This window comes from Mya arenaria, chromosome 11 (assembly GCF_026914265.1).
Source record: "Mya arenaria isolate MELC-2E11 chromosome 11, ASM2691426v1".
NCBI classification, from domain to species: Eukaryota; Metazoa; Mollusca; class Bivalvia; order Myida; family Myidae; genus Mya; species Mya arenaria.
This window is the reverse complement of record NC_069132.1, coordinates 68307992-68331997: the sequence shown is the minus strand read 5'-3', so window position 1 is coordinate 68331997 and position 24006 is coordinate 68307992. Positions and strand designations below refer to the sequence as shown.

The following is a 24006-nucleotide window of genomic DNA, read 5'->3' as shown; positions in this document are numbered from 1 at the left end:
TTTTTTGGGGTTTTTCTTGCAAGTGTATCATCTGGTGTCTAGTCCCCTTAAATTAGAATTTGGGCTTGTACATTTGACAGCTGTATTTCAATGAATGCTTTGATCCATCCTTGAAAGAAAACTAAAGATAGCAATATGGTTTGTTTGGAACATGAACTGGATGTCAGAACTAAATATTTGTAGCCTTTTGATGTTTAGCAAGTAAACATTTAAACATTTGGCTGATTGTTCAGAACTTGGTTCAAGTTTACAACATTGATAACGTCATCGTCATCGTTGTTAACTTTCAAATCTTATCTGCTCTGGAAGTTTAATTGATACACTTGTGATCTGCTGTATTTCTTACAATATTGGAGACAACTGTTTCATCCGAGCTAGTTGATTTTTTTTTTAAATGCTAGCACATCATAAAAATTTTCACAATTAAAAGTTAATCAAGAATCACGTTGTTAACTTTAACAAAATTCTTAACAATCGGCCCAGTGTTTGTTAAAATAAGTGCATATGAAATTTGGTTATAACCTACATTTTCAGCCAATGAAAGCGTGTATCAGCATCAAATAAGTACACCTCTTCATTGTTGAGAAGTGTGGTTTTACAACTCTCAATCGTGACGTCTTTACTAAGTGTTCTGCCTGGTTATAACACATTATGATTTAAGTCAGGAAGAAAATAATGTGTAAAATCTTAATGAGTAAGAAATTTTTCCATATCACTCGCTCGGCCTGCTCTTCCCTTAAAATTAATATCGTTGTTTTCCATGAATTGAAACTTACTTACTGATATATAACATTGCTTCCAACTCATGCATCTTTTTGTAGCTTTTTTAGCCCATTTTCCCAATTGGAAATTCACTGGGGTTTTCTACCACGGAAATCCCAGTAAGTTTAAAAATAGGTCAGTATTTTTATCTGTATCTCAGTCAATAGAAAAATAGGAAAGAAGTAGCTGTTTTGACAAAATATAAGATATAAAACAGGATCAAATTTTGTTTTACGAGAAAAGTAGGAAAATACAGAATTTTTCCCATCAATTTAAAAATGTGTTTCCTTACAATTTTTAATATCAAATCAATTTTCATTTCTTTAATCTACTTCATTAAAACTTTGATGAAACTTAGCTTAAAAAAATGTTGAGAATTTTATAGTAACCATGCCACTGGACAGCTCAAGACTGTTTTTGTTAATTGAAACATAACAATAAAATTATCACTATAATTAATATAAGAAAAGTAGAAAAAGTAGGAACAAGACGAAATGCTGCAAAGCCTGAGTCATTGTAACAGAATGCCTGCCTATGTGAAATTCAAATTTAAAGCAAGCTCAGCCAACAATTCATCAGTGGAGAAATTGCAAGTGTTTTTTGTGTTCATTTTGCCAACCATTAAATTATGAGCCTGTTAAGATTATCACTGTTTTAAACTCCCTGGGGCTGAACTTCAAGAATATTTATTTAGTTTTTATCCAAATTAACGCCTGTTTTTTCTTTAGAACTGTTTTTGTGTTTAACGGTGTATATAGATTACATTGAGATTGGTCTAAGTGTTTTAGTTTTTTTAGCTTTTTTTCTTACAACAAATGTTAAACAGTCTATCACCATTCGTCCGAACTCCCAGGGACTGGCGAAAATACCTTGAAGAAATCAGTCCTGTACATCTAGTTCGAGCCAATGAGGATTTTGAGCCAAACGATTTTGAACCAACAGGTTTCGACTGTACATGAACATATTTAGTCAACACTCACAATTAAAGGGACACAACTCTACAGTTTAAAGTGCAAAGGACTGGTTATCCAGTGGCTTCCAATAAAAAGTTTTGGTTTGTCAAAGTTTTTCAGTGATTGGTCAATATTCATCTTATAGAAACTACAAACCAATCAAATCGCTTTGGTGAGTCATCTAGCTAGATAACCAGTGGAAAACATGTTGAAGTGTTATACAACCAGCCAATATGTGGCTAAAATTCAGCCCAATTCATAATGCCAAAACATATAATTTTTTAATTTATTTTTTTAAATGAAAATAATTGGACCCTCAAACTGTTTCTGTATGGACAAGTTATTTTGTTTTAAGTATTTTTAAAGTAACAAACTTAATAACTTATTCCTTTTTTGTCTAATCTTTAAAGCATTCTTGTTCATTTCTATTTTAGTTAAAATGACACATTATTCCCAATCTGAAAGGCTTAGGCTCAATTACAAAATATACAACAACTTAATAATCAAACTTATCTGAGATAAAAATGCCCATAGAATATGTGGCCATAAACGTTGTAACAAACTATAAACTAGATAAAAAACATTAAAGCTGCACCCTCACAGATTGATTGTTATGACAACTTTTTTCTGTGTTTGAATGAGCCAATTTGTGCAAAAATGTCGGTAAACCAGTGATATATGATAGCTGACAAAATATCAGCTTGCAGTTGATCAGATTTACATTCAAAAAATGATGTTTTATGGCTAAAAGCATCACTAACCATTTAGAAAAAAATAATTTTTTTGGCAGTTAACCAAACAATTGAGATTTGTTCTATTGTGAGTTATCTTATTATGTCTGAATTGAAGGCATTGATGCCCAAATCAGTTGATTCTGAGACAACAAATTTAAAAAGGGTAAAAACTGACAATCTGTGAGAGTGTAGCTTTCAAATTTAGTGACAACAAGAGAATGGAGAATGAACATTATTTCATCCACACAAGACCAGAGTTTGAAATTGGACTCACCTCACTGTGTTGGTGCGCAGGCTTCTGGTCACGCGGGCCATACAGGGTCTCCACGACCTCAGCAACTCCGAGTGACACATGCACGCTCGTGCTGACCTGGCGAAGGGCAGACTTCTGCGTACACTCCACAGTTAACGGGCGACCCAGCAGTCTGTCACATTAGATATGTGTATGATAAGAGAAGATACTTTTATATAATGTACTGGAACTAATAGTATTTGCAAATATCTTTGGATGGTATGAGGGTATGTATTCTTGACAAATTTGACCTTAATAGACTTAACACCATTTTGAGTTATGGTCAACTGGACCAAAGTTATAGCATTATTTTGTACCTCTTTAATTTATTTGAAAATTAACAAGCTTTGAATAGACTGATGAATGATTTAAAAAAATAACTCAGTATATGAACAAGTTATAAGAATATTGTTTGAATGCCTTATGATGGCAGTCAGGTAAGCGCAGTGGTAATCAAACTCACTGCTCACCCAGGCGACCCAGGTTCCATTCCCAGCTTTGGAGTTTGGCTTATGGTCATCAAGCTGGACAAGTGGGATTCCTCCACATACTCCAGTTTCCTCAACAACAAAAGACCTCACTCTCACTCTCACTTATGTTTTAATAACTTGTTCCACAATCGTTGTAAAAAAAAAATAAGTTTAAACTTAATATCAAGCAAACCTGAGATGATCAAAGTGCAGCAGAGCAGTCATTTGTTCCCGTATCTCCTTCAGATCAGACATGCCTGCTGCAGTTACCCCGGCAACCCGCTGGAAGAATGTTGTGGCGACCTCCTTCATTCCATCGAGGGCAGGTTGGTCAGTGGGCGGGCCCGGGGTGGTGTGAAGAAGGGTCAGGGAAATGAAACCCACCCTCACATGGTAGTGGCTGAGATCAGCATTTGGATCCTCATGATATCTTGCCCCTCCTGCCATCCCATCTTCATAATTATATAAACCATCATAAGACATACATGCAGCTTTGTTTTAGTGAAAGATAGCAACATATTTCACTAAGTGAGCATCAAAAGCTATTTTGCGCAAGTGGCATTGAATACTGGCATGCATTAAAGGTTGTTATGGACTGTAAATACCAAGGTGTTTCAATTGTTTCACTCTATACACAACAAAGATGGTGTGTAACCTAAATTATACAACAGGGTATTGGTTTATATGCATGTCAGTTGCACACTGTAAACAACGAAGATGGTGTGTAATTATACAACAGGGTATTGGTTTATATGCATGTCAGTTGCACACTGTAAACAACGAAGATGGTGTGTAATTATACAACAGGGTATTGGTTTATATGCATGTCGGTTTCTCTCTGTGAACAACGAAGATGGTGTGTAACCTAAATTATACAACAGGGTATTGGTTTATATGCATGTCGGTTTCTCTCTGTGAACAACGAAGATGGTGTGTACCCTAAATTATACAACAGGGTATTGGTTTATATGCATGTCAGTTTCTCTCTGTAAACAACGAAGATGGTGTGTACCCTAAATTATACAACAGGGTATTGGTTTATATGCATGTCAGTTTCTCTCTGTAAACAACGAAGATGGTGTGTTACCTAAATTATACAACAGGGTATTGGTTTATATGCATGTCAGTTTCTCTCTGTAAACAACGAAGATGGTGAGTTACCTAAATTATACAACAGGGTATTGGTTTATATGCATGTCAGTTTCTCTGTAAACAACGAAGATGGTGAGTTACCTAAATTATACAACAGGGTATTGGTTTATATGCATGTCAGTTTCTCTCTGTAAACAACGAAGATGGTGAGTTACCTAAATTATACAACAGGGTATTGGTTTATATGCATGTCAGTTTCTCTCTACAAACAACGAAGATGGTGTGTTACCTAAATTATACAATAGGGTATTGGTTTATATGCATGTCAGTTTCTCTCTACAAACAACGAAGATGGTGTGTTACCTAAATTATACAATAGGGTATTGGTTTATATGCATGTCAGTTTCTCTCTACAAACAACGAAGATGGTGTGTAACCTAAATTATACAATAGGGTATTGGTTTATATGCATGTCAGTTTCTCTCTGTAAACAACAAAGATGGTGTGTAACCTAAATTATACAATAGGGTATTGGTTTATATGCATGTCAGTTTCTCTCTACAAACAACGAAGATGGTGAGTTACCTAAATTATGCAATAGGGTATTGGGGAATATGCATGTCAGTTTCTCTCTACAAACAACGAAGATGGTGTGTTACCTAAATTATACAATAGGGTATTGGTTTATATGCATGTCAGTTTCTCTCTACAAACAACGGAGATGGTGTGTTACCTAAATTATACAATAGGGTATGGTGTATATGCATGTCAGTTTCTCTCTACAAACAATGAAGCTGGTGTGTTACCTAAATTATACAATAGGGTATTGGTTTATATGCATGATGTCAGCAGTCTGAGCAAGAGCACTATAGTCAAATGGTATTGATGTAAAGTGTTTCATCAAAACAAGTTGCCTTTTCTTTTAAGTTTTTAAGTTTTGAGTTAAGGTAAGAATTGTTCAAGTCACAGAATTTGAAAATAGACCCATGAAATCACTGTTTCTAGTCTAAAAGGACATTTACAATATCTGAGACACTTTTCAATAATTTTAGAATACCACAAAAATGAAACTGAGCCGCATCAGAGATGCCTTGAAAGTATACAATATGTAATGCCACTCCTATGTATCAATGTGCCATGTAAGTCATGGTAACAAAAAAAACAAGAGCGGTCACAGACAGCTATATCCCCCGCCTCATGGGGACATTTTTTGTAAGGAAAGCCAATCAATGATAAGGGTAGTTTCTCAGGAACATAAAAAATGCATAAAATAAAGAAAGGGCAATAACTCTTTCAAAAAAGGTCAAATTGCAAAAGCCTGACAATATGCGCTGTGTCACTATATAGTCATAAATGTAAGGAGTTGCGAAGATACCAATTTTAAATGTAAAATAAAGAAAGGGCAATAACTCTTTCAAAAATGGTTGAATCGCTAAAGCCAGACAATATGCGCTGTGTCACTATATAGTCATCAATCTGTGAAAGTTTGGTAGAAATTGCATGAAAAATGTACAAGGAGTTGTGAAGAAACCAATTTCAAATGTAAAAAAAAAAGGGCAATAACTCTTTCAAAAATGGCCGAATCGCGACAAAAGTTTATGCCCGGAATTATAGATTTACTGGTTTTCCCAACCTAATCCTCCGGAACAAACAAAATTAAGCCGTTGTAATATACACACTTTACTTCGGAAACAATAGAGTCATTGGACTGTTACATGAATTTCAATAGCTCGAAATTCACCTTTTATTTGTATTGGCATGGGAAAACCCAGTTATGTTAATTCCGGGCTATATATATATATGCGCTGCGTCACTATATAGTCATCAATCTGTGAAAGTTTGGTAGAAATCGCATGAAACACTTAAGAAGATTGGCGAAGAAACCAATTTTAAATGTAAAATAAGCAAAGGGCAATAACTCTTTCAAAAATGGTCGAATCAGGAAAGCCCGTCAATGGGCTGCTTCACTATATGATTATCAATCTGTTTAAGTTTGGTAGAAATCCCATGAAAAACGTAAGAGGAGTTGCGAAAAAACTAATTTTAAATGTAAAATAAGCAAAGGGCTGCTTCACTATATGATTATCAATCTGTTTAAGTTTGGTAGAAATCGCATGAAAAACGTAAGAGGAGTTGCGAAAAAACTAATTTTAAATGTAAAATAAGCAAAGGGCAATAACCCTTTCAAAAATGGTCAAATCAGGAAAGCCTGACAATATGCGCTGCTTCACTTTATGATCATCAATCTGTGAAAGTTTGGTAGAAATCGCAAGAAAACCGTAAGAGGAGTTGCGAAGAAACCAATTTTAAATGTAAAATAAGCAAAGGGCAATAACTCTTTCAAAAATGGTCAAATCAGGAAAGCCTGACAATATGCCCTGCTTCACTTTATAATCATCAATCTGTGAAAGTTTGGTAGAAATCGCAAGAAAAACGTAAGAGGAGTTGCGAAGAAACCAATTTTAAATGTAAAATAAGCAAAGGGCAATAACTCTTTCAAAAATGGTCAAATCAGGAAAGCCTGACAATATGCCCTGCTTCACTTTATGATCATCAATCTGTGATAGTTTGATAGAAATTGCATGAAAAATGTAAGAGGAGTTGCGAAGAAACCAATTTTTAAAGTAAAAAAAAACAAAGGGCTATAACTCTTTCAAAAATGGTCGAATCCTAGAAGCCTGACAATATGTGCTGCTTCACTTTATGATCATCAATCTGTGAAAGTTTGGTAGAAATCGCATGAGAAATGTAAGAGGAGATGCAAAGAAATGAATGTGGGACGGACGGACGCACACACACACGAACGGAATCGCGCCTACCATTACTATATCCCCAGCCTTTTTAAGGCGGGGGATAAAAAAAGTTTGGTTGCCAAAGCTTGATCAAAAATTACATTTTTTGGAACATATACCCCACTTATATTGTGAATCTTTCTATAGATTCTGTGTCAACACTAAATAGATAATGTTCTTTACCTTTACTACTTTTTCCACCAGACTTTGGTTGGCTTGTCCCTGAAAAATTATCCAAAGATAATTATTATTTTCATCTATTTATTCTGATGATCTAAAAGCTGAAACAAACCTCTCTGAAATTCACTCTCACAGATTTACCTTTTTAACAACTTTTTTATTATTTGTCTTGGAACAAGCTAATTTATGCCAAAATTCATGTAAACCCGTCATATAAGACTGCTGACAAAATATTAGATTGCAGATTTGTATATGAAAGTTCAAAAATTGATGTTTTATGCATTTTTTCTTAAACCGTTAGTAACGGTTTAAACCATAAAACATATTTTGGAACGGAAATATGAAAAACTTCGATCTGATCTATTGTCAGCAGTCTTTTACTGGTTTGCAGATATTTACGCAAAAATTTGCTCATTCCAAGACAAAAAATAAAAAAGTTGTCAAAACGGTAAATCAGTGAGAGTGCAGCTTTCAGTCCATTTCCTAGGCAGAAACCAATAACAATCTACCTACCATAGTATGTTAATTTCTTTTTTACAATTTCTGAAAACAAGTTAAATCAATTCCATGTCATATCCTCTATATAATGTACAAAGTGTTACAAAAAAAAGTTCAATACAATTTTTTGACACAAAACAAAAGGAATTTTGCAAATCATCTGAAAATAGAGCTGCTGATGGAAACTCCAAATACTAAAGATTCCTCAAATTAGTATTTACTGTTTAAAGAGTTAAACCTAAGAAGAGGGAGCAGCTGAGCAGTATAGCAATATTCATAATAAATATATTATAGTATAGATATAGAAACCAACATAACTAACCCATTGCATTAAAATGACACTTTCATTGAATAACACAATCATCGGAAAAGTCCTTAAATTTTGATGTTTTGATTTTAATATTTTTAAATTCATTTGTCACATTCATTATAACTTACAGGTATTAATTTGTTTTTTTAACCAGATTATGAATATGTTTTACTTAAATGGGTGGTACAGCTGATGTTACCTTAATGGGAGGTGTAGGTGCTATAACCCTGTGTGGTTGTTGCTGGTTTCATGAATTACGTGAGTGATGTTGATGCTGTTACCTCAGTGGTTAGTGCTGGTTTAATTAACTTAATGGGTGATGTTGGTTCCTGACCTGAGAATGCAGTGCTGGTGGTCCTGGCACTGCTGGTGCTGTAGTTGCTGGTGAAGGAAGAGTCCATGTCACTACCCGGCCCCTGACAACGCCCCATCATGGACTGAAACTGGTCATCATCTTCACCTGCACAATTCAATTAGTTATTATTTTAATTAGTAATGGTCTAATATAGTTTTTCCCTCGGCCAAAAATACTGGAAAGGTGGGATGTAAATAGTCTACTAACAATAGTTTAAGTTTTTCAAAACAAGAAAGTATCTAAAGGATGTCAAGTCAAAAACATGAAGCCAAATGCATAACACAATAATAAAACAATGAAATCTCCAGGGATAAGCCCATAAGTATAAATCCTAGAAATTAGCTGGAAAGCCGGAGGGATGATTTCAAAAAAGAATAAGGTGCAACACCCTTCTATAAATCATTTGCTGAAGCCCTAGCAGAAGTGCTACCAAAATGGACTTGGTCCCCAAACCTTATAAAACCCTACAAAAGCTCTGTAATTGGCGTAGACTGGGCTGTGTTTCAATTAAAATAGTGAAGAAATGGTTGTGACCCAAATGGTCAAGTGGTTAACACACTGGTAATGCTGAATGTAAAGACTTTCATTGTAAGTTTACCATGTAGGGAGTACTCCTGTAGACTGGCGAGATTGTTGCTGGTCACTCTGCCCGACTGCAGCTGGTATTGGAGCTCCCTTTCTACCCGCGCCTGGTCCACAACATCCATGGGTCGACTCGATGCCCCCTGCCTCAATCCAGTGGAATTATCTGAACAATACATACCACACACACATTTATATATATATATACACTATGCATTAGGAAACAAAAGTTATATCAAAAACATAATATAATCAAATAATGACATGTTTAGACAAAACTGGCAATCTTAATGCCTTAATTGTATAAAACGTAATAAAGCAATTATACATGAAATATCTAGCTCATTAACAAAGTTATTTTGTGAAGTTTGATGATCATAGGCTAAACAATGCTTATGTTAGACTTCAAACAAGGTCAATCATTCAAGGGTAACTACTGTTGGTTATCTCTTTTTCAGGTATTATGGCCATTAACATTGTAACCAAGTTTGGAAAAGATTGCAAAAAAAAAAATGTTTTATTAGAATTTCAAAATTCATCAATGAAACCTCCTGTCCTTCATCCTATATTATGTCCATCTGATGAGGTATAAGTTAGTGTTTGAAAATCGGACTCCATTTGCTATCGATAATCGAATCGAATCGGACCAAGCATTTCGATTTACTATCGGACAATAATCGAAAGTTCATAATATCAGTAAGGAATACATTCTTTATACATAGTATCATCATGATCATATGAATGGTTAAACCTGGAATCAGTAAGTTTGATTTGCAACAGTTAATTTCCATAACCTTTTCTGTCTTTAATAACTTAACGAAAAAACATAACAACAACGCATGATTAATAATTGCACATAAATTGCAAAATGATGCACACCGCATTTAGTAAGTTATCATAGCATGTTATCCATGTAAAACATATTAAAAATTGTGAACCAGCTTAACATTCAATTAACTGTTATATTGAACATCTTATTAGAAAATATTAATTTCATAAAACGTTCACAAAAAAAGTAAATTAGTTAATTACAAACGATCACAAAAAAGGTTTTAAAACCAGAATGTATCGAGCCAAGATCACCGGTATTTGCAGGTAAGACCGGACCCACTACATCATAGAAATAAGTCATTGAAGAAGGTTTATGGATATATAAACAGATAAAACAATTTGTAATTTTGGGTGAGTTTGTAAGTTTTTAAGCAAAAGTATTTACATTCACCGCATTTGTGTAAGAGAGTGACGTTTCATGTTAAAATAACTTCAATGAGAATTTACCGGAAACAAAAATTGACATTAACTCGACTTTTACCACAGCAAAAAAACCTGTAGTTACCGGAAGTAACATTAGCGACATCGATTTTGGACAACCACTATCGATTGTCGCCAACAAAGCATTGTCAGCGACGATTTAACGATTGTACTCGATTATCGTTTTATCACTAGTATAAGTCATTACAACATTTAGCTTTTGGTCTGTTTACCTGAAGTGTTGAGAGCAGAGAGCAGCTGTGTGATTCCATGCAGCTGCCTGGGACACACGAGCACATGGATCCCTCCAAACTGGCACATTATCTCCAACTGGTCACAAAGGAAATAACACAAGTTTGTCAACTTTGAAAATTTAGCATATGAACATGTAAATTTCAGGGTTTTTAAGAATCACTATTTTTATTTTATTTTATTTTATTTTATTATAGTTCCATGTCTTGCATACAATATCTACATTCAACAACAACAACAACAACAACTCCTTTATGCCACACCAGAGACTTGTCTACCAGCTAAAGCTACCTATTACAGAGTGACTGAAACTTATTACAGGGTATTTTAAAGTTTTAGTAACAAAAGCCAACACCAAATGGTATGATAAAGTCGAAGAAGGGACATAACTCTTCACTCATTAAAGCCAGAGTTATGAGCCTTTTTATACATGTGCATCTTGTGTCTGGCAACATAAGTACATGTTTCAGTTTCAGTTTCATTTAAATATAATGGTTTTGAGGTGTGGCCTAGGTTAAAGCTTTGGAATAACAATTAGACGGACACCAAAGCTATGACATAACCTCCACTTTTTTCCTTGAAATGCAGGCAAGCTTATACACCAGTCACTGACCTTGGGGCCAGATATGTTGTCCCTCTGTTTGATCTTTACTTTGATCTCCTGTCTGCCTGTGATAGTGGCCAGATGTACCGGCTCAGACAGGGGAGTGGTGCCCAGTCCAGACTGGGTGCTTTTATGCAGGTTAGACTGGTTTGGTGACTGGATTGTGGACTTGTAAACACTGGCGCCTGAGGCTAGACTTGTCATGGCTGACTGGAACATCTGGTAAGGGAGAAAAAACGGAGCTCAACATATCTCTAACAAGAGAAAAGACTGGACGTCACTCTAAGAGGAAAGACTGGTTTGGTTTCGATTGTTGACTGGTGCACACTGGTGCCGAATGCTAATCTCTCAGCCGACAGTTTCTATATAGTTATTAGCTACCTTTCTTATATCTGTCTTACAACATAAAGCAATGAAAACTGCGAAAAACTCTTCTTCATTACTTTGAAACAATTGCATGACTTTTCAAATTCACTGATTTTATGCTTAAATTTAAGAAAATCTTATTCTTGAAATTTAAGATGGCAAAAAATATCATTATTGGCATTCATGGTTTATGTACTTGTGGAGGTGACCCATCAGAGCTGGTGGGAGAGCGTGCAGGAGATTTCCTCTCCCCAGTCTCGTCATAAAACAGCTGTATCCCCTCTATATGTAGATTCTTGAGGGCCATGGCTGCAGGCTCATGTGTCGTGTTACTGTCCACAGATGAGCCTTCACTTGTAGTTGCCATGTCATCAAAATACTCAATTCTGGATGAATAAAAAATACAACATATAATATATATATAAATGCACTAGGGCTTTTCTTGCATACCAGACGTGTGTCTCCAGTCATGTGACCAATGCTAGAAAAACGTTTCTTGCATACCGGATATGTCTTACACCCCCATGTAAGATGAGTCACGCGCAACATTATTTCTTTTATTGTATGATTTATGAAAAACATATGCCATTTTAATGAAGCACAATCAAATATTTAAGCATTCAAGACTTTTAATTAAAATTAAAAATAAATAATCATAAAAAAGCGTTTTTTAGAGGAACCATTTGACATCAATAGTGATTTAAAATTGATTTATAATTACTGCGCATTATGATGTCAGTAAACGTCGCACACACTTTTTGGTGCAACGTTTTCTATATCAATTCTTCCATAAATTTATCATTTTAGATATGCAAGACAGAATACCAATCATGTTTTTGTGGTCCGGATAAAAAATCCGCCCCTCAGGCATGTTTCATGGCCTGTAACACAGCAAGCCTCGTTACAGCCTTATGCACGTGCCCTAGGGTCAGATCTTTCTATCTGTACCGGAAACACACAATAGATACTTAATAATCTTAGTCATTAAAGACATATGCACAAATATTAAAAAACAAGCAATCTAGCATGATGCTAGTGATAGTAGTTTTCTTGGTTATACAGTACTTTACTGCAGTATAACATAAGGTACTTTGTGTGAAAAATTCTAAATTAACAGTAGTAAGGATGGCTGAAAGTGAAAATCCCTAAAGTTCGGCCTCTTGGCAGAGGTCACAGGGCTCCTGGATTTATGTACCTTTTTTACTTTTTAATCCATATGTCCAGTGCTATACTCTGCACCACATACCATGCTTTACCTTTTATTCCATTATTTAAGGCTCATCTGAACAGGCAACTTGAGTGACTATGTCACAGAAACTGCAGCGTCTTCCTTGTTTTCAAATATCAAAGCCTAGTCAGAATCGCCGAAATTTACAATGATGAGCAGCAAGCCATATGCTGAATGATTGTTTGGCGTAATTTTTCAGACAGTGTGCAGTTCACTGCTCCCTAAAATTGCAACCTTGGATGAGCCCTGTTATTCATGCACTGTACCCTACACAGCTTTCTGTTCTTTACCTTTTAATCCTAATTTCCAGTGCTGTACCCTGCACAGTGCCCCCTGGCTGATGCTCTAGTCGGATCACTGTATTTAGTAACTTCACTCGAATTTTAGACAATACTGAAAGATCATATACAATAAATATACATTGTACATCTACAAGAAATCAAGCAAAAGCAAAGTACCTAAATTAATTTTTGTAAACTGATAAGTACTGATGTTAAATTATATAAAAAGAAATATCAGTACAATACAAATAATGTAATGATGAAATTATGCATTTTATTTTCAGTTTTTATTCAACTTTTATCAGGACCACAGTTTCCGCTTGATTAGAATCTCTTTGGCTAGCTCAAGCTTGAATCTGTGTTGTTGTATAAGTATAAAAACATCTTTAATTGTTCTTGACAGTCTTAACTTCACATCAGAAAACCAAGAATGAAATATCAATATCAGAGACAAAAAAATCACAAGACCTGAGTCAATCATAAGGGCAAACTTCTGTACGCCTTCTATTGGCTGTTGTGGCTGCTGGGAGGTACCCGAGTCAGACTCGAGACATTCCCGCGCCAGCTGGAGGCTCGTTGTCATGCTTGAGTGCATGCTGCTTAACATATCACCTGCCATCATACCTGAAACATACATGTATATGCCAGGTAACTGGGTGACAGGTTTGTTGCGTTAAGTTTCATCGTCACCAACCAGAGTACTTTTTTCTGTCACACTCCATGATATATACGGCAGAAATTGATGATGGCAAACTACAGGTATTTATTATAGCAAAAAAGCTTTTTCAAATCAATAGGACTTATATCAAGCAGTTTCACCACTGATTGTACCATTATCTTCCCGCTGTTTTGGTTGTAAGGTCAGCTCCAGGCCGGTGACCTCAAGGCAGGTGTTGTCATTGATAAGTGATGACCAGGGTATAGAGACTGCTATACACTCAACAAACCCATCCACTAGCTCCACCGGCACTGCCAGGCTACCCAAATCTTCATTTATAGCCTGCAGGAAAGGATTTTAAAGTATACTCATAGTAATTGATATTGAATATCGAATGTGATTTCTTTTTCTACACAGAATATCTTTTACTGTTAACCAAAATACACCATAATTTTAAGCAAAACCGCAAATTTAGCAAGAGAACACTACATCACTGTGCATTTTGTTTACATTTTTTTTTTAATATCTTGCCAATTATATTTGCAACAGACTGCACAAATCGCTATGTGCATCTGGTGAGGATTAAACCTGTGACCTCTTGGTCTGCATACAGACACTCTACTGCATTGCTTATTTCGCTATATAAACTAGCTCATCAGGGAGACATTTGCAAATGCCAACATTTACATATTGATTACCAGGTCAGATCTATATTTGCTATCGTAATTCTTATTTCGCATCATTTCAGTCCTTCTCAAAGTTTAAATATATTCCAAATTGGGAAGACACATTCAAATAAATACCCCAAAATCTTTGATATTACATCAAGATTTAAAACATTTATTAAAATTAAAGGTGTTTGAAACGTCCCCTACCAACTTTGTTTACAAACACAGTTGACATTTTGTAAACAATAAATGTGACATACGGTACTTTTTTTATTTACTGTAGTTGGGACACAATACAAATATTATACCTGGACATCTAGATTCAAGTCCGTGATTTTCCCTTGTCCATTATACAAATCTAAACTCAACTGATCCAGTGACAGTTTCTGCTTCAGAAACTGGCCTAAATAATGTTGTAAAAGGTAACGACATGCTTTCTTCTTCAGGAAATCTTGCATGCCACCCAAATTTCCGAAATTCCAAGGCATTCTTCTCGATTTCGTTAAAATTTATTTATAACTCAGGTGTAATTCTCTCCAAAATAAAGAAAATAACTTTCACAATGTTGATACGCCATTTATTTTTCGGATTACTTGGAACTTTACGTTGTATTGAACATTTAAAGAAGGGAGGTAGCTCTAAACCAATCATTATGATTGGGGACTTTCTCAAAACTAAACGTATCATTCCTCTACCGTATTGTTAATATGCAATTCTATTTCACCCCGTGGCGAAGGTAACGCCTTTAAAGGGACAAGTTCACGTTTTATACTGTTGAGTTAAACTTGATGATTATTTCCCTAATTCCCAGTTTGTAGAGGACAACTATCAAATGTGGCGAGCTGACAGGACCTCGAATGGAGGAGGCATCATAGCCTACTTGCGCTCAGACATTGCTGGTGAAAGGAAACCAGGACTACAGTACTGTTAAGACCAAACTTGACAGTAAGTGCACATCGTGTTCACTATCAGTTCACTTCGTAGTGCACTTCGTAGTGCACTAGGGTAAGACAAGGGTAAGACAAGGGAAAGACTAAATGGAGACAAGGGGCTGACCAGATAAGGCTTCTTCAGTCTATAATAAATGCTATCTTTACAGTGAAACTTAGAAAGATGTGTTTAGTTTCAACAGATGTTTTAATGTAAACTATTTTATAGAATAATTATAATCAATTTTGACCTTTCATTTTAACAATATAGAATTATATGATTGATGTTGTTTTATAAAATAAAGTTAATTTGTCAAACATTTAGACATTTAAATGTTTTTGTTTTCTTTATAAATATGCATTGCATTATTTTCATATTAATTGATAGCTTTAATTATATAACTTTGGTTCTTAATAAAAGGGTTTCATCTTCAAATACTTTTATGACATAACATTCAAAGGAGTTCATGAGCCTTTCTTCAAAGTTTCACAAGGTGATAATTACACGTTGTTCGTTATTTGTAATAGTTAATTATCAAAGTTCACGCCTTATATATTGTTCCTAGCTCAAACTGTGAAATTGTTGTGCCATTGTTGATTCATTCAAAGGATATATTAACAAAGATTTTTATCCAACTCTTCTGATACTTTCAATTTTATGTTTATTCTTGTTTAACAAATGTGTTCGGATTTAAGGTGACAGCCTGACAGCAATCATCATCAAATAAGTACACCATTAGATATTATAGTATATTTTCTACATTGTACCCAGATTTATTAATTGCATTTCTAATTTGATACACATAATAGATAAACATATATTTTAGGCATTTTGTATAATTGGTTATGCTGCTCCATTATTTAATGAAATACTATCCATTGAAGGCTAATTTAAGCCTTCTTTAAGAGCCCCCCCCCCCCCCATAGTACACTGTGTATTGATTTTTATCTTTATTGCCTCCTGCTAACTATCAAATGCTTTAGAATAAGAATATGAGTAGTATTATTTATAATATCCCATTAAAATTATTTATATTTTACAACTTAAATGGAATAAAACCCTTTTTATTTTTTTGTTTATTATTTACTCCCAATCAGTCAAATTAATACATTTGCTATGCATATATGTTTATGCAAGAAGTGGTTGTGTATTAATGAGCTAATGCTATTTTCTGCTCTAAATGTTGTCAACTCTAAATGGCCCCAAGCCAATAAACAAATACACAGGAAATTGGCCCCTGCAATGACACTAGTGCAATAAACAAGGGATACACAGCAGACAATTGACATGACAACCATTCCTAAAACTAGGCCTTTGAAGGAAACTCAATATATTTTTTACGAATTTTGTTTTAGAGAAGAGATGCAAAAAAATATGTTTTAATAAAAGATGGAAAATTGTTAATTTTTATTATATTTTGTGTTGCAACTGCATAATAAAATAAAAATACTATTTCTTAAAGTGACACTTTTATTCAAAATCAATACATACACATGAATAACAAACATACATTTTGACTGATAAACCATTAACTACCTACTAAATAAGGCATTAATGGAAAATATTAACTACTGATAACAAGATTGTAACCGTGAATTTAACAGCAGAAAGCGCAAAAAATATTAAATGATTGGTGAATGCTAAAAGATTTACTGTACACTACTGTAGTCTACAATAGTCTCATAAGGTAGAGATAGCGTGTTTTATGCTCATTTCTTTCAAATTAAATTCGGTACCCTTATAAGAACCATTGTTTTTGACATTTATTCATCCTTTTTGGAATATTAAAACAATATTATTAATTTTGGTAAATCTTATTCTGCATCTTAAATGACACTTTTCATCATTTGTTAATCAAATTATTAAGAGTGGAGATATTTAATATTTACCATGCATATCATGTATTTTAACATCAAATAGCAAGTTTAATATGAAATAATATTCATTGTAATGCCTGGTTAATGGTTGAATGCATAGGATAATTTCATCTTTTGCCATTTTGAATGCTATCACAGCAGGGTTCCTGATACTTCCTGTGTATTGTTTATTGGCTCTGACCTATTGGGGCTAACACTGTTACAATGGGGTACACTCAAAAGCCCCCCCTATCAAAAGCCCCCCGTTCAAAAGCCCCCCCTATCAAAAGCCCCCCGTTCAAAAGCCCCCCCTCAAAATGGGCAAATGGTTCAAAAGCCCCCCCACTAAAAAAATAAATACATATATATATATTTTTATAACATTTTTTTTAAATAATAAATCTTTATTTTCCACCAGAATATATAGAATATATATAGGGAAAAACAGTATAGATACATAAAGGTACTTATAAATGTTAATAATCAAATTAAAGATATTTATTCATTTAATTGTCTTACACTGTTATCCTTTCAATTCCTTATCCTTGTATGAGTCCTTGTATGAGTCCTTGTCCGAGTTGAGTTGAGCCAGATCAAACACACCGTTCACTTGCTGATTACCAAGTCAATATGCTAATATTCTATCAATATGCTAATATTCTATCCAAATGAAACTCCAAGCTACTTGGTGTTTCGTCAGGAATAAGATTTCCAACAAAAAATTGACCCGAAAGCACTAAAGCACTAAAGTAGCCTAATTTATCGAATTAGTGCAGGAAATTAACGTAAAATAGGGTTAAAATGTCTGATCTGGATCTACTCAATAAAATATGACAACATTCTTCAATTGGTTTAAACTTATGGAACAAAATTATATTGAGGGGGGGCTTTTGAACGGGGGGGGCTTTTGATAGGGGGGGCTTTTGAACGGGGGGGCTTTTGATAGGGGGGGCTTTTGAACGGGGGGCTTTTGATAGGGGGGGCTTTTGATAGACACTCGTTACAATGGGTAATCTCATTACAAAAGTATGAATAAGCATTTTATCATTTTGCTGATATTCAATTAATTTTAATGCCTGGTTAGTTGGCCATTTGGTAGGACAATTCCCTTTGTGCTATTTCTATAGAAAAAGATAAATAGATATATTCAGTATCAAATGCTAAAACTAGGCTTTAAAGATGTTTGTTTATGGAAAGTTAATGAAATAAATCGTGAATATAGTTACGTAAAAAATTCTGAAAAATAGCTTGAGCTACTATTTTTAAATTATTCTACTTAAGGCAAGATCTTTTTTCAACCGCATGCATTTTTTCTTTTGTTAAATCACATTTACTTTTTTATCATAAATGAAACAATGATTTTGTATTTACAGTTTGAATATATAATAGTGCTGTTCACTTTTATACGTAGGATTTAGAATTACCAAAAAAATCATAATTGTTTGGATGTTACAATAGTATCACAATTATATTTATAACACTCTTATTTAAAATATTGGCTAAGAAATCATTTATTTAAGAAATGTTTTATTTTTATTTCATCTGCATTAGAATTAAAAATTGACAAATATGACCAGTAAATGACGGGTCCCCTTTTCTTTAGTTACTGGCCCGAAAAAATGATTTACATCATCAGGTGTGGGCTGAGTGTGTGCGTGTTATGGACAAAAACAATGTGTACTTGTGATGAGTTGTTGGGAAGAAATTTGACATTTCATCTGTTCTAGCTTACGTCTGTTAAGGGAGCAAAACAGTATTATGTGTTGTAAATATTATGATAGAAATAGTGCTGTTAACTGTATATACAAAGCATTCAGAATTAATATTTTGTTATCACTTTATGACTTAAATCAAATGTCTGAATTACAAAATATTGTCATAATTGTTCAGATGTTTCAATAGTGACACAAGTATATTATATAACACACCTGTTTCAAAATATTGGCTTTCAAATAAACTTATTGTATTTATTTTAAGAAATGTTATATTCTTTTTTATCAACAATAAAATAAAATTGAAAAATATAGTTCATGTATCCCCTTGTCATAATTGTTCAGATGTTATAATAGTAACATAATTATATTATATAACACTCCTGTTTCAAAATATTGGCTTACAAATAAACTTAATGTATTTATTTTAAGAAATGTAATATTCTTTTACTATCAACAATAAAATAAAATTGACAAATATAGAAACCCCTTGTCTTATAAGCCTAGTACAATGGCTTTACATCATAAAGCCATCAGCGAATACTAAAAGATTTTGTCACAAGTTTTGAAATGAACTGGTAGAGGAAAAGATCTTATCAGTGATATAAAATCAATATAGTAAGGCCAATCTCAGTGGACCAGAAAAATCAATACTGGCTTATCAAATAAACTACAGACTACATTAGTTTATCAATAGTGCACAAATTGTTCACTAGTAGTTCACTCCTAGTGCACAAGGGTGTAAAGTTTGGTCTTAACAGTACTGTATAGTTTAAAGACAGAGAATCTTTATGTGTTGAGGTAAAATTAAATAATTCTAAATGGATCAGCTATGGAACTTATAAACCACCATCTTTGAACAAGGATATTTTTCACGAAAACTGTGATATAACCCTAGACAAGTCTTTATAAATAAACAAATATGACAATTTGTTAATCATTGGAGATCTTAATTTTAACATGCTTATTGATGACAAATGTGTACCACTTAGAAATTGCTGTGATATTTTTGACCTTGGAAATATTGTTAAAGATCCTACTTTTTAACAGTAGCCCTACAGTATTAGATGTCAGTTTAACCACAAGCAAGAACCTACTCGACAACATTGTTAATTTTGATTGTGGACTTAATGATTGTCACAATTTTATTAGTGTACAGTTCAAACAGGATATTGATAAGATGAAGAATAGGTTCTGCATTTATAGAAGTTTTAAGCATTTCAATATTGAAAGTTTAACCAGGATTTATCTAAAAATCTTTTAACTGTAGATAGTTGTCAGACAGATGTAAACACAATGTATAATGAATTTAGCAAAACTTTCACTGAAACTGCAAACAAACATGTCCCCTTTAAAAAGAAGAAGGTCCTCCAGAGACCGGCCCCATTTATGAATAAAGCTTTAAAAATTGCCATTTATAAAAAAAGAATGCTTTTTAATAAATTTAATATGAATAAATCAACCAAAAACTGGGAAAATTTCAGGAAACAAAGAAACCTAGTAACTCGTTTGAGTAGAAAATACTTAAATAAATATTTCATTGACATATGTGTGGGGAGTTGCAAATCAGCTTACTTTTGGCCTACTGTTCAACCTTTTCTGACAAATAATCAATAAATCAAACACAAAGATACCATCTTACTTGAAAACACAAAACTAGTAACTGATCAACAAGAGGTATGAAATGTCTTTAATGATTTATTTGTCAAATAATTATCTCGATGTAAATGAAAATCATCCAAGTATTGTATCAATTAAAGAAAACAACCCAACATAAACCGAAATTCATTTTAAACCTGTAGATTCTAACTTTATTGATAAATAATTTGATAAATTATGTATCAAAAAAGCAACAGGCGCTGATGGTATCTCATCTAAACTGGTAAAATTAGCTAAACCTGTCATCGCCAATCACATCACTTCTACTGTAAACAAGTCATCTTCAACATCAACTTTTCCTGATAGTTTAAAATTGGCATAAGTTACTCCTTTACATAAAAAGAAAAGTAATCACGAGAAGGGCAACTATCGTCCACTCAGTATTCTTCCAGTTCTGTCAAAAAAATGAACGCGCCATGAATACTCAAATAGTTGATTTTTTTAACAACTTTTTAATATATTCTTGTCTGCTTTTAGACCAAAATTCGGATGCCAAAACAACACTCCTAAAAATCATTGAAGACTGGAAGCAGGCACTAGATGAAAACAAATACGTAGCATCAGTATTGATGGACCTTTCTAAAGCATTTGACTGCCTTCATCATGACTTTCTTATTCCCAAATTAAAATACTATGGTGTAAGTGAAAATGCACTTAACTTAATCGAATGCTACTTAAGCAATATGAATCAATGCGTTAAACTAGGTGAAATTAGAAGTGCCTTTAAACATATTTATAAGGGAGTGCCACAGGGCTCTATCCTGGGGCCTGTCTTGTTTAATATTTTCATAAATGATTTTTTCAACAAAAATAAATTATATAATTATGCTGATGATAACAATTTTGAATACTCATGTTTCAAACACTTGTAAGACAAGGCAATTAAATGTATTAAAACGCCATGGGAAAAATCTCTGCAAATTAGGTAAACTTAATATCTGCTACTTTTTATACCCCCCAAAACAAAGTTTGGGGGGGGGGGGTATACTGGAATCGGGTTGTCCGTCTGTCTGCCTGTCCGTCTGTCCGTCCGTTTTTTTTGTCCGGGATTCATCTTTGTCGTTATTGAACAAATCTTTTTCAAACTTTCAAATATTAATGACCATGATGTAAACCTGTGCCTCCGTGGATTTGGTCAGAGTCGCATGATCCTGAGTGGAGTTGTGGCCCCTTAATGAGTTAAATTGGGCAAAATTAGCTTTGTCCAGGATTCTTCTTTGAAGCTATTGAGCAAATCTTTTTCAAACTTTCAAATATTAATGGCCATGATGTAAACCTTTGCCTCCATGAATTTGGTGGGAGTCACATGATCCTGAGTGGAGTTGTGGCCCCTTAATGAGTTAAATTGGGTAAAATTAGTTTTGTTCGTCCTACTCCTTCGTCATTTTTGAATGAATCTTTTTCAAACTTTTAGCCATGGTGAGAACATTTGCCCCTGTGATTGTGGTTGGAATCACATGATCATGTCTCCAATTATGGCCCCTGAATAAGTTAAAATAGGCAAAAATTATACAGCTTTGTCTAGCCTAAACCTTGGTCATTTTTTCTCATTTTTTCTATAAATCTTTTTCAAACTTTTAGATGTCAATGACCATGATATGAACTGTTGAATATGTGATTTGGTGCACCTGTATTAATCAGAATGTTTGCATGGCCTTAAAAAGACCTTTAATTGATTTTGTCCTTAAAAAGACCATCAAAAGTCCTGAAGTTAGGTGCATACAGGCCTTAAATTTGTTACAATATTCGCTTTGGTGGCCTACTCCTTTGTCATTTTTCAATATGTTTTTCTCAAACTTTCAGCTATCCATGACCATGATGTGAACCTTTGTATATGTGATTTTGTGCACCTGTATTATTTCCTTGGTACTCATGTGTGGGGGGGAGGTGGTGGGGGTGGGTAAACAGAAATTGGGTTGGCAGACTGTCAAATTCACTCGTCCACCTTCATTTTGGAATATCCTGTCAGGAGTCATGACCCCTTTATGGTGAAAATGAGAGAAACAGGTTTGTTATCTCCCCTGAGGTGGGTGGGAGTGGGGTAATATTCGCTTTGGTGGCCTACTCCTTTGTCATTTTTCATCATGACCCCTTTATGGTGAAAATGAGAGAAACAGGTTTGTTATCTCCCCTGAGGTGGGTGGGAGTGGGGTAATATTCGCTTTGGTGGCCTACTCCTTTGTCATTTTTCAATATATTTATATTCAGTAATAGGTATTCTAAATAAACTAAATAAATGTATTGCCTTGTGCTTTCTAATGATACCATAACTAAGGCCAGGGCAAACAACCTAGACAGGGAAGGGTTGGGGGTATTCGTTAGCCTTTGGCATACAGTTCTAGTTTATTATGTCAAACTTTAATTTCTGTCCCTTAACCTGGCATTTTTGTGGAGAAGTAAATACTAATAAGATTGAAAAAAATACAAGAAAGAGCATAACGGTTTATCTACAATGACCATACATTAAATTATTCTTCTTTATTAATTAAGTTACATCTTCCATCACTAAAAATAGAAGACTAAGAACTATTGCCTCAGAAACCTTTAAGATAATAAACAAACATACACCAGTTTATCTTCACGATTTAGTTAAAATAAAACACAACTCTTATTATTTTAGGTATAGAAACATTGCAGAGGTACCCCAGGTAAGGACCTCAAAGTATGGCCTCAACTTTTTCCGATCTTCGGCGCCCAAACTCTGGAACTCACTCCCTCAACACTTTCGTGACGAAACAAACCTGAGTCAGTTTCGGAGTTTGGTCAACGCATGGAACGGACAAGTCGAGTTGTAGGTGTTCTTGTTGCGCTTCTCATAGTTAAACCTTCTCTTCTTTTGTTTAATTCCTGACTGTTTGTTGTCATGCTTTGCTTTTGCTATGCTTTGCTTTTGCCATGCTTTTTAGTTTAGTTATGCTTAGTGCTTACCTAGCCTGTATTGCATCATACAAGGAAAAAAACGACGTTCAGAAAATATACATGTATGAGGTCCCTTCTGCACCAATAGGAAGCTGTATGAACGAACCGACTCAACCAAAACCTGCATTGTAAGTCTGTTGAAGTTGTCCACTCATAAACTTGTCTCTTTATATTTCAGTCTTTACCAAACACATTTGCCATGCTTATGGCAAACAGTACCAACCTGCATGCCTTTAAACTTGTTTTCATTTCTCTTATTCTTTATTTCACAGTCTTGTTCATACGTGAATTTACCCAAATATGTTTAAACTAACCTGCCATTTAATTGTTTTATTTTGACCAAATTTACTGTCCGCTCTGTAAAATGACCATACGTGTATCTCATATAATCTGTTCAAAACTTGGCCACACTTTTAATGATTATGGTCATGATACATTGGACTAGTTCAGTTATCGCTTTAGTAACTTCTGAGTTATGACCCTTAAGTTGTGAAGTCTGTCCCCTGATCTGATTAGTTTTCATCCACTCTTAACCAATCTGCATCACAGGGTATCGGCATAGTATTTTGGAGATGTTAACTTAAAGCATTCTTCAATTTTAC

General features: G+C 34.2%; 1 protein-coding gene across 1 annotated transcript in view; it reads right to left on the bottom strand.

The window, feature by feature from the left end:
- LOC128209936 (autophagy-related protein 2 homolog B-like) overlaps positions 1-14920 on the bottom strand; it is an 84519-nt gene extending 69599 nt beyond the window's left edge. The window contains exons 1-12 of the mRNA XM_052914209.1: positions 14637-14920; positions 13834-14002; positions 13471-13626; positions 13012-13114; positions 11690-11879; positions 11137-11346; positions 10505-10601; positions 9037-9186; positions 8418-8543; positions 7279-7317; positions 3405-3663; positions 2724-2874 (exon numbers count right to left, since the gene is read on the bottom strand). Of these exons, the coding sequence (XP_052770169.1) occupies positions 2724-2874; positions 3405-3663; positions 7279-7317; positions 8418-8543; positions 9037-9186; positions 10505-10601; positions 11137-11346; positions 11690-11879; positions 13012-13114; positions 13471-13626; positions 13834-14002; positions 14637-14816 (1830 nt within the window). The 5' untranslated portion in view covers positions 14817-14920. The remainder of the gene's footprint in view (positions 1-2723; positions 2875-3404; positions 3664-7278; positions 7318-8417; positions 8544-9036; positions 9187-10504; positions 10602-11136; positions 11347-11689; positions 11880-13011; positions 13115-13470; positions 13627-13833; positions 14003-14636) is intronic.
- Between the last annotated feature and the right edge of the window lie 9086 nt (positions 14921-24006).